Source organism: Poeciliopsis prolifica, unplaced genomic scaffold (assembly GCF_027474105.1).
Source record: "Poeciliopsis prolifica strain line A6 unplaced genomic scaffold, Auburn_PproV2 SCAFFOLD143, whole genome shotgun sequence".
In the NCBI taxonomy this organism is placed as follows: Eukaryota; Metazoa; Chordata; class Actinopteri; order Cyprinodontiformes; family Poeciliidae; genus Poeciliopsis; species Poeciliopsis prolifica.
The window spans coordinates 465,588-477,633 of record NW_026562518.1 but is presented as its reverse complement, the minus strand read 5'-3'; the positions used below and the strand labels follow the sequence as shown (position 1 = coordinate 477,633).

General features: G+C 35.5%; 1 protein-coding gene across 1 annotated transcript in view; it reads right to left on the bottom strand.

Moving 5' to 3' along the window:
* Positions 1-12,046, bottom strand: part of LOC129355727 (contactin-associated protein-like 4) — an 86,491-nt gene that overhangs the window by 40,271 nt on the left and 34,174 nt on the right. Inside the window, 3 exon segments of the mRNA XM_055025321.1 lie at positions 5,120-5,326; positions 6,657-6,804; positions 8,387-8,580. Of these exon segments, the coding sequence (XP_054881296.1) occupies positions 5,120-5,326; positions 6,657-6,804; positions 8,387-8,580 (549 nt within the window).

Below are 12,046 nucleotides of genomic sequence, written 5' to 3'. Positions count from 1 at the left end.
GGAACGCATCATTAATCATAAATGAGCACCAGCAGACCCGAATTAGTGGATGCATTCCAGAATCCCCAAAGAACTGAGAGAAAAAAACTTGTTTCTGCTGCAAGATGGAAGAGAAGAAAGAACTGAATACAATATAGCATTAAAAATGCATCAGATATTAACAAGGCAACGTCAGTTTTAACTTCAGAGAGAAAATGTAAAGTTTGGTAAAACACACAGAAACATGTTTTAAAACACAAAATCTCACAAAGTATTTTTTAAAATAAGACACTTGGCTACTTGGTTTAACTAAATAATTCCTTTATAAAGGAAAAATAATACTCGATTAAAATAGTATTATTTCTACTATGTATGACATGGAACAAATGTCTTGCTATAAGTGAAAAATCTGCCAATCTAGCAAGTACTTTTATAACAATATTAAGGAATAATTGACTTAAAACAAACTCATATATTTTGCTGAAAAGTTCCTTGTAAGTTAATTTTGTTTTATTTCAATTGTAGTAATCTATTTAGGCTAACTGGACTGAAGTATTTTGTAAAAATTGGTATTGTTTGCAGTGCAAAATATTTTACAAAAGGTTCAAAGTGAAAACATACCACTTCACTTACATGGGGAAAAATGCTGTGAAAGTTTTTATTATATTAAAAACAAAAAGAAGCAGCAGTCAATAAAAGATGGCAGCACAACATGAAAGCAAATGACATTCCTTGACTTGCATTGATTAATGGAACAGTTATTAGTTTGTATGAAGCAGTGAGACCAGGAAGACGACTGCATGATAGAATCTCTCCAGAGGGAAGATTTCATTACAACTTGAATAATTGAAAAGAAAAAGTAAAAACGGGAATCAATATGAGAGTGCAAACAAGAAGAATGAATTGATATTCATTTATGAAATAGTCTCTGTCTTTGCTCTTCCATATCACCGTCTGCAGCTCCTCCCACCCATTACTGAACGTTTTGCAAGCTGAAACAAAGGGTCATTTATTTTAGGCATCAATAAATGTACAGTTTGCAAAAAAAAAAAAAACATAATCCTCACACTATTTCAATTTCAATACCTTTTGTATATGTGTGATTACAATATATGACTAACATACAGTTTCAAGACTTTTCTTCAGCAAAATGTCACCAACAAACTTTGTGAGATTCTGCAACTGAAAATATGCATTGATGTGATGATTGAGGGCAGTAAAAGTCAGTCCAATTAGCTAAATATATTATTAACATGCAAAATTGGGAAGCTTTGCACTTAAACTATGTCACAAGTTTTCTTCTGAAGGGCTGTCTGTCCATATTTTAGTTTTCTGGGGATTGTGGATATGAATGTTTTTTGATGTTGCCAACACAATTATTGCCAGTGATGCTTCAGAAAACGTATTGAATAACCAGAGAATAATTGTATTTATTTATAGAAATATTGATTTACCAAAAATTGGACTCCTTTCACCAATATGCGCATGACTTTTTTACGTTTGAAAACATTTTGAAAATCATTTTCTTTCCGCTTTTATAAACACAATTGCATTGGTCCTTTACAGAAAATCTAAATAAAATGCATTGATTATATTTTGTGGTATTGTAACAAAACAAAAAAATCAAGGATACACATCATGTTGCATGGCAACAATATCAGGGCTATTCTGAGTAGAAAAAATTTCCACCAAAAGAAATCTGAGGTTGTGATTTCAGAATTTCTTTTTAGAAAAAACAAGAGCATTTTTGAGTCCAACAGTCAAAAATTTGCCAAGAAAAAAATTAAGATTAAACTCAGAAACAACTAGAAAAAAATAAAAAAACTTTGTTTGGAAAATAAAAAATGTACTAGAAAAACCTCAAGAAATTTTTCAAAAAACTTTGTAAGAAAAAAATGGAAATTTTTAGAGTTTCAAAAGTTGAGAAATTTTAACTTAGAAAATTTTGGATTCTTTTTTCTGGGAAATTTCTGAGATTAATCTTAAAATTTCAAATTTTTTGGCAGACATGAACTTCTCTTTTTTTGTGTCTACAATCATCTTTATACTTTTGTTGTGAAAAATGGAGGCACAGACCATAAAAGCCAAATATTGCTCCAAGCAAATGAGTCCTTGCACCAGATTGTGATCTGAATTGTAATAGAGGTCACCTGTAATCAATGAGCTCCTTGCTGTTGGGATCATAAATATTGAACATTGAGTTTGCAACCAGACATAAAAAGATGAAACATTGGTGTCTGTTTTATATCAGCAGTTTTGTCCTCTGTATCTCAAAGTGGGGAGGAACTAAAAGAATTAAGACACCAAATAAGATTCATTACTTCCTGGCTGTAAAACTGTCCCAATAAACTCAGCATAACTTTCACTAAAAAGCATATTTATAAAAGAACTAGATGCCAATAACCATGGGAGGTTTTATTGAAGTTGCAGGGGGTCAGATTGGCTGTTTAATACTTGCAGTGAAGTAACTGTAAATCACATCCCACCATAAAGTTCATTAGGCTGAGCAGGAGGTCTGATTACGCTGCAGCATTATCCCTCATACACTGATATACCCATTTTAATTACCTCCAACCTTAATTATCAAACACTGGAAAGCAAAATGTTGTGTGTGCAATGAGAATGGTGAGCCATTTGGGATTTTATTACATCAGCTATCCTAAAGTAAATAAATAAATAGATAAATAAGACGTTCTTGCCTCCATCTGCTTCTGTTACTTATAAATTTCAGATGAATATCAGCATTAACTTGTTTTTGTAGGTTGATTAAAATAAAATGAATACAATTGATGTGAATTGTAAGTTGGTATTTATGGGTAAATGTTACACACCAAGCTGATTTGTAACCTATTTTACTATTTCAGAAAACTTAACTCATGCAGGTGGTAACAGTGATTTTATGACCAGTGTTTGGAATGATAAAAAATTTACTATATAAAATCTGTGGTTTTTAAAAAGTAAAAACAACTGGATATGTATCTGGAAATATGATTTCTGCAGATCTTTATATATTTATACTTTGCTTAGTCACTGTCCAAAAGCCCAATATAAATGGAAGACCTCCATTCTTGGAATTATAGTAAATTACAGATTAGGGTATGTTTTAAAATAGATGTTGCATTAGGTAGTGCTGTTTCTTTTAAAGTAAAGTATATCTTCTCTGAAGGAGATTGAGTCGTATTTAGCGCAGCAAAGTGGAGCATGACTGAGCTCCAGGCCAATGTTCAAATCAGATGAACGAAATTACAAAGTCTGAAACCAAAACTTCTGATCCGTGGATGAAGAGTTTCCAAAGTGAAACAAAGAAAAAGGTAGAAACTGAAATAATGAGGATCAGAAATATAAAAATCATTCAACCAAGAGACTCAAATACAAAGTAATGTAAGAGGGAGACGGGATAATAGATAAAAAGCAGATCGAAAGTTTCTCTATCTGGAGATTAAAAAGACAAATTACCGCTTGTTATCATGGAGACAACAAAGACGAATAATAATCAAAAGAAAACAGGAAACTAAAAGAGAAACATGAAGGCAAAGAGGGGGTAGTTAGAAGAAAGTGTCTTCACAACCGTCTTCTGCCTTTGTACCATGATTTTAATGGATGGGTTTAATTTCCACTCACTAAGCCATAGTGTCTCTTTAATGACGTGGGCTTTTAAGAGGATTCTTTTGACTGAGAATTCCTAAAAAAAATAAAAATAAAAACAAAGTAGTTTATTTTGTGTGCACAAACATTTTCTGTTTTTGTGCATTGCAAAAACAGAAATTTTTTTGTCTAGTTTCTAATGCAAATATTTCAACAGTCTTGAAATAAGGCAAAACTAACTTACAACTAACTTTTCAGCAAGATATGTCAGCTTGTTTTAAGTCAAGAATTTCTTAAAATTTATTTTAAAAAGTATTAGTTCCAAAATTTCAGTTATAATAAGACATTTTTCCAGTGTTATAAGTGAAATAATCTGCCAATGAAACAATTATTTTTTCATCAATATTAAATAAACATTTACTTAAGACAAGCATCTACATCTTGCTTAAAAGTTACTTATAAGTTTGTTTTCTCCTCTTTCAAGTGTGCAGAGATATTTGCTCTAGAAACTAGACAAACACTTGGTAAGATTTTCTGTTTTTGCAATGCACCAACATAATACTTCATCTGCAACATCCTTTTGTTGATTCCATGATTTGTGTGGTAGAAATAAAAAGTTTTTGTTGTAGTTATGCCCCCTTTTGCCCCCCAAAATGAAAAATAAAGCAAAACAAACACCTCATCCTACTGCAAAAAAATGTTTTAAACATGAGTTTTATCAAAATTGGCATGTTATAATTATACATTTTTTTTTGTATAATTCAAATTTGTGCTATTTTAAATGGAAACACAGCTGGTGGTGAAAGAGACAGCTCTGTATCTGGTTGCTGCTTGTGAGGCAGCATTGTTTTGTTTCACATTTAGTTGTGAAATCAGTTAAAATTCTTGATTGCGAAAACTATTAAGTTTGATTATAATTGCAGTGTTTACAAAAAAAATGGGTTGAAATTAGGTTTGGCAAATAAAGAGATCTGAAACTTTCATGCAAAGTTTATTGCCAATTCTGGAATTTGTTGAAATCAGGAGAAAATCCAGGAAAAGGTCTGAAAAAAGGAAAAAGGATTCAAAGAGAAGAAGGCAGGAGGAGAATCTGGATGTGACGATGAAGTATTTCTGCGGTCAGCGGGGGTTTCTGGTGAGAGCGGTGCCAGATGGTGATGATTCAGCATGGGCAACATGACAACCGCTGGCGTAATCCTATTCAAACACACACAAACACACACAGCGACACACCTGGCATGCATCGAGACCAGAAGAGTCCAGCCCAAACACATGCTGCAGCAAATGGGCGCCATCAATCAAGGCTTTAACCAGACTGGGATGCAGCAAAAAAAACAGCTGCGCACAAAGATTTAATCAGGAAGGAAGGTGTGTTTTCCTCATCATCCATTTAAAAGGTAATCAAAGGTCTGAAAGATGAAATGGAAATGCTCCTCATCAGAAGAAATGCCATCATGGATAGTTTCCGCCAACTCTGCAGATTAAGTGCTCCACTATATTGGAATCAATGTAAAAATGTCATGAACTCTCTGCGTCTGTCAATAGACATTAGCACCTTGTCTGAACAGCAGCAGCAGCAGCTTTCCTCTGTCTAACTCCAGACGGAGGCCGAGTCCTTCTCTTCCCTCCGTCTGCAGCAGCGTCCCAGAGTTTCTCAGGGTTTTGAGCTTCAATGTGATGGCATCTGTCTGAGGCCGCCTGGACCCGGGACTTAGTCTGTACACCAAACTGCTGCTGCCGTCCAAACGCACCACATCAGAGGCTGGAAAATAAAACAAAGCAGAGAGATATCAGCATGTTTGTGTGCGTAGAAATGAGCCGTATATCCAAACTTTGAGGACAGCTTCTGACTGGTCACGGCAAAAGATTGAACAAGTCTATTTTGGGGTGTTTTGGGTTATTTGCAGTTTCTAAAAGTGTGGGTTCAAAACATCCCAATGATGTTTTAAAAGAAAAGTAATTTAGAAGAGATGGCCCTTTTGAATGTTGGCAGTAAGAAAACAAGATTTAAGAGAAATCAGCTCTGATAGTTTCTCTCAAAGTTGGATGGGAACCAAACCTTCAGAATAATTTCATCTTAAAAAGTTGCTATGAAGATCAATTTTTAAACATCTCTATATTCTTCTAACAAAAGGAAATGTTATCCGTAATGCAGTTTTTGATATTCAAAATAAAACGTAAACTAATTTTTTTTAAGAAAAATGTGTTCAAACTTGTAAACAAGCTGATTTCAAACACAAAATGTTACCAAGTACATTTGGTCTATTTTCTAGAGGCACACTTGAAATAAGATAAAAACTAACTAACAAGTAACTATTCAACAATAAAAAGGAGCTTGTTTTAAGTCAATTCCTTAAACTGATTTGAAAAAGATGCTAATTGAACTGGTGAAATAAACTGCTGTGCTAGTATTTATTGAATTATTGGCTTTAAACAAGCTCCTGTTTTTTGCTGAATAGTTACTTCTCAGTCATTTTTGTCTTATTTCAAGTGGACTAACATATTTACACTAGAAACTAAAACAAAACACTTGGTAAGACTTTATGTTTTTGCAGTGTACCATTTTAAAACCCTCCAAAATTTCTATTTAAAGTGTGGAGCGGTTTCTTCATGACCTGAACAAGTACCGTTTACAAAAAAAAAGAAAATATTTTCTCAGTTTCTGCTCTACTGACTTGTTCATTCGTTTGCCGCGGTGCATCACATCTGTCTTTGTTTTTGCTGTTGTGTATGATTTCCTCTTATGGCATTGATTAAGATCTGAAATAAACTTTTGTTTGGCTGTTTGGAGGTTTGAAGCACCTGAGTTATAAACACACAAACAATAATCAACAAGTTCAGTAGTTCAGCCGTTATTTCTTTCACCATAAAATTTAGAATCACTCAATAGCAACACATTTAAAGATCCCTTAATTTTGTATTATCACCTGCAGCTCTGACCATTAAATCAATTAAAACCACTTATAACGCTCATTAGGATCTCTATATGTTAGACTAACGAGTAAATCTGCAAGCATGAGATACTGTGTGATTTTTTTTCCTTGTTAAACCCCAGAGACTCCAATGAGAGCAGTGACGGATGGAGCTCTCACTGTATGGACATCCGTAGGTCTCCAGGCGCAGTCCGATCCGCCCGCTTGGATTCCAGTCCAGAGGAATGAGGCGCAGGAAGCGGGCCACGACCGGCTGCTGCAGTTTGTACTGAACCACACTGTCTGCATTAGAGTTACCTGGAAAATACTGAAAACACATAACAGGGACATGATAAGCAAACTGCGGTTACTCAGAAATGTCTTTTTGCCTCCCGTACCCACATAGCTCAGCAGTCAGGCGCCTGGGGTAATTTGAAAAACCTTTCATAATTAGGATTAATACATGAAATATTTTGGTCGCTAACTTAAATATCTGCATATATTTCAGGATATTCAAATCATCAGAACAAGTGAAAACTTGTCCTGCAGAAGTATTTTTGAATAATTAGCTGTAGCAATTTGTTGTTTTCTATCTTTTTTGTGCTTCTGTAAACCTAAATCAACTTTAAAATATTTAGTAAACTTTACTCATAAATGGTTTATGATAGATTTGCCAGAATTATGCTGACTCAGTCATGCAAAGTCACATAGTTCTACATATTTCATCTGTACAACATAAGGTTAAGAAATATGAAGCATTGAACGTTACAGAAAAATGCGCTCCAGTACATCCTGTTTCTACTCTCTCTAAGCTCCGAGTTCACAGGAGTTCCAAACACTCTGAAATGTCAGAGAGATTGTGAGCGTTTATGCAGAGTGTCAGGTCAAAATGCTTTTAATCCGCATGAAGCCCTTCTCTGGGAAGATCCTTAGTACTTAACTGAGCTGGATTCTATCCGCATGAGCGAAGTTCCTCGACTCAAACTCTAATCAAAATCCCCTCTCCTTCGCCATGTAGCCTGCAGCGTTTTGACTCCGTATGAATGTCCTCTTTCACCTAAACGTACCATACAGCATGGTTCCCACCTTCTAGCTGTTGATGTACAGGAATATATATTTTTAACAGAAGATACTGATAGACTGATCGGGCATGTTAAAGGGACCTATTAAGGAAAATTCAGATTTTGCATAACAGGCCATAAGCAGCCCAAATGCTTAAACCATAGGCAGCTGTATTTGGAAATAAGTTCATGTTTTTTATATGGATTTATATGGATTTAAAGTGACGAGAGACCGTAAAACGGCGCATTGTGAAGAATAATTCTGGCTTTTTTAAAACAATTCTGAGAAGAAAAAAAAGTCTAAATTATGAGTGCCAAGTCAGAATTTTACTTGATTTCTTTTGGTACTCCTAATCCTCTTCCATTTAGAAATGTTTTGTACCAAACTTAAATTTAATGCAGTTTTTGTACAAATGCTCAACCACATGGAGGTATTGTTTGTCTCCCACCTTCTCACTTCTGTTATATTTTCAACTGACTTCACTTGTACTTCTGACAGACTGAACATGAAAAATTTCAGCTTCGGCGTTTCTTCCAAATACACATCAAAACACACAGCGTGAGCGAGCCAACGCTTCAGGCTGGTCTCAGCTCTCTCTGCAGCCGTAAACAGCAGCTTCAAGTGTTTTGGCAGCAGCTCAGAACTGTCAGCTGAGCTCTTTCATTGGTTCATCCATTATTAATGAAGAGTCAAAGGCTCCTGATGACTGTGATAATTTACTCAGGAAGGGCTGATCCCTGCAGACTAGCATTGTTAAACACTGAGTACCACATAAATACCAGGCGAGGTAAATTGATCTGAAGCTTCAGCCATATTTTTTATCATTTTTTATGGCTTTATGGACTCACCCCTATGCTGTCTTCCTGTCTGTACTGCTTCCAGTTGTGTCCCGTGTCGCTGAACATCAGCTGGTAAGACGTCAGCCAATCAGAGCTGCCGTAGCGGCCCTGTGTGGCGACAGCTGTGATCTTGGTCCGCTCGCCCAGGTTCACCTCCAGCCACTGATACCTGTCTGAGGTGAAGGGGGACCAGCCTCCAGCGCCTGCAGGAGAAAAAGTGTTTTATAGACGTCAGACTTTAAGGAATGATTGAAATACTTAAATTGAGTTGTGTAGATGAGGGGAATAAATTGCTTTTTATAGTCCATATTAACAAACTATCCTCTTTTTTCTAGAATCTGGACTTCTGCAATTTATTTTGCTTATTTATTTGTAGATAAAACTGATTAAATTCAGAATTTTTTTTTTTTAAATGTCGAAATTCTGAGGAAAAATGTCGGAATTCTGAAAGTCAGAATTTTGAAAAAAAAAAAAGAAATCTTGATTTTAAAATAATCTGAACTCTGTAAAAAAAAAAAAATGCCAGAATTTTGAGAAAAAACAAACAAACCAGGACTTACTTTGCTGACAGCGCCGATATAGCCACACATTTAAAATTTTAATTGAAATACTTGTTCCACTTTACTGGCTGCATTTTCTTCAATATTATAACACAATATTATAACGCAGTGCAAAATCATTTAAAGTTTCAGTATTTTCTTTTAGTTTTAGGTGTTCAGAATCATGTGGAACGCCTGAACATGAAAACACGGTGTAAAAATGAATCGTGTCGGTCGGGTGGTGGGTCAGGCTGATCTTTCAGAGATAAAGGCCAGAGCTAATAAGCACTTCACTACCAGATGTGTCCAACGACAGCAGAACAGAAAAGCGCAGACATCCTGACCTTTACTTGTGACAATTAGACGGCAGAGAAACAGAAAGCGGGATCTGAGACAAATGTGTCGGTGACTAAGAGGCGTTGCAAAGATTTACCGGGTCCTCCCTGTCAGATGTAATTGAAACAGAGACAAAGTGATGGCTCCTTCATATCAAACACAACGCCATGGATTCTCCTGCTCAGTGACAGAAACCAGTTATAATAACATAATATGTTTTACATGGTTGGATTTAGAAGTGAACTTTTGATGTACACTAGTTACACTTGCAAAGCAAAATCTGTTTAAAAAATACATCAATTAAAGCGTTTTGTACATTTTTGTTTTGTTCTGTCAGGTAATTAATACCTTGCAATACATTTTGCTTTCAGATGCACCATTAGCTTCTACAGGAGATGATTTATGTGGATGAAGTGGCAAAACATGACCTCATGCAACCCAATTCTAGGTGCAAATCAATTTTAAAAACGTAACTGTTTTCCTTGTCTTACTAATGTAATGTTTGCAAAAAAAAAAAAAATACAAAAAAGACTCCTGAGGTCCTGCTTGTAATAATTGGATTTGATTAGCTGGAATTATTCTAATCGACCACTGTGCTATTTTCTCCGGTTGGTACCATTTACAAGGAAAATTGGTTTCCTGGAAACTTCCCTTTGGATTTACAAAATGCAGTTAATTTAACCTTATTTTATCCTCCAATGCCTGATAACATTTATTGAACACTGGTGTTAAAACATGTTGCAGAATTAAAAGGAGATTTGAGCCAACAACAAAATGTTGAAAATGAGCTTTACACCATGTTATAGTTTTTTTCTCCCATCAAAAACAAGCCCAAAGTGTTGATTTGATTCTTTCATGTATGTTTGTGAAAAACCTAAATCTCTATGGCAAAATGACTGGTGGACCTAAATCCACCTTAGAGACACAGCTTTCCCTTGCAGCATTCAGTTTCCAAGCAACTCCCCCACTCAGCTCCTTCAGACTAGTCAGCAGCAATTAGCAAACCCCTGGCAGAACATCACATTTGCTGAGCTCACTGTAGGAGCAGAGTTTCAAAAACAGCAGAAGATTTTAAAGAGCCAGAGGCCCAATTTCAGGGTCTTAAATTAGCAAATAAAAATTATTTTAAGTCACACTTGATATATACAGCATTTTTAAAACAACTTAAGTTCACATATTTATTTAATTGTGCTATAAAATGACCTTGAAAAGACATTGTACTACTGAAACCAAGAGGACTTTCGTCATTTGAGCAGTGCATGTTGTGTTACTGCCAGTCAAGGTGCAGTGGGATTTTTCTGCTCCACCTTTTGAGAAGAGATCAAGCCTGACAAAGTCGCTGTGGTCAGATGCATCACTGTACAAAGCAGGCAAGTAAAGAAAAGACTGCTGAATCATTAATACCGCCATGATATTCCACCTGATCAGAAAATATGAGAGGCTGTAAAATTCAAAGAGACACGAGTTAAATGAAGAGCTAGTTACAGGTGAGAGGAGGCCGGCAGCTCCGCAGACAGCCAAGCAGCCAAAAAGGAGAGAGCTGGAGTCAGAGCTCATCATTTGCATTAGAATAGCAGGACTGGATGGTAATTTCAGCAGCCTGATAATATGTCATCTGGACGGAGAGACTAAAAGGCTCGATACTGGCCAACACTGAATGTTTCCTGCAGACATGACATTTCCATTCAAGCATCAAGTGCAGCATTGGAACTTTGAACACTCGACACACACAGAGATGTGAATAAGCACCTAATTAGTTGGCCATCCTCACACACCAAAAGTATGTTCCTATTTAAGGTGCAACCTCCATTTTACATCAAATTAATTTGGAAATTGATTAAAAGCAACACAGTATTTTTTTTAAAAAGGCTATTCCAGAATAGTTGAACCAGAATAGCTGTTACCCTCCTCACCAACCAAAATAAAATATATATATATTTGAACACAGAGAACACAATGAGCTTTTGGCAAGTTCACTCCATTCATTTTCACTGATAGATGGAGCGAGCGCTAATGATTAAAATGTGAAAATGATTGCACAGAAAGGAGAAAATTGAAAAGATAATTTATGGAACAGAGTCTGGAGATGGAACATTTTAGTAACGAGATAAAGAATGGATTGAGCAGAAATTAAACAGAAGCATTGAGAACTGGAAATCAAAATCTCACCAGATAGACATAAAGCCTAAACTAATTCATCCTGCGGCTGCTGAATATTAAAATAATCTTGCAGGCTGATTGGCTAAGCTCTTAAGCCATGGATGAAAGTGAAAAAAAAAAACATGGGAATTCTGCAAACTAGTTTAACATTCATTAGAAATAAAGTGTTAAATCAAAACGCCAGCCTGCAAATGCTGCAAATTTCTGGGCTGGAAATGCATGATGCAACTCTTCCAGTTCATCACATCCTGAACGTTCTCAACTGATTTGAGTTCTGGAGACTGAGGAGGCCGGAGTTTAAACTTGTGAAATGTTGAATTATCCTGCTGGAAAGAGAAATCAGAAGATGATGACACAGGAATGAAAACTGTGCTTAATTTGAGCCAAATACTGCAGGAACAAACCTGCAAATAATAAAGTTCTGGACTTTATTATTTGATCCAACAAAACTTAACTACAAAACTAGATATGTAAAGTAAGTATTTCCATTTCTACCCTTAATCCCTTGTTCCTAAAAATCAAAGTCAGGGGATTTTGGTTAAAAACACAAAAATGTAATAACACAAATTACAAATCATTTTTAAAGTTATGTGCGTCATTAATAAATATCTTCCTCATATATTCATCAAAATTA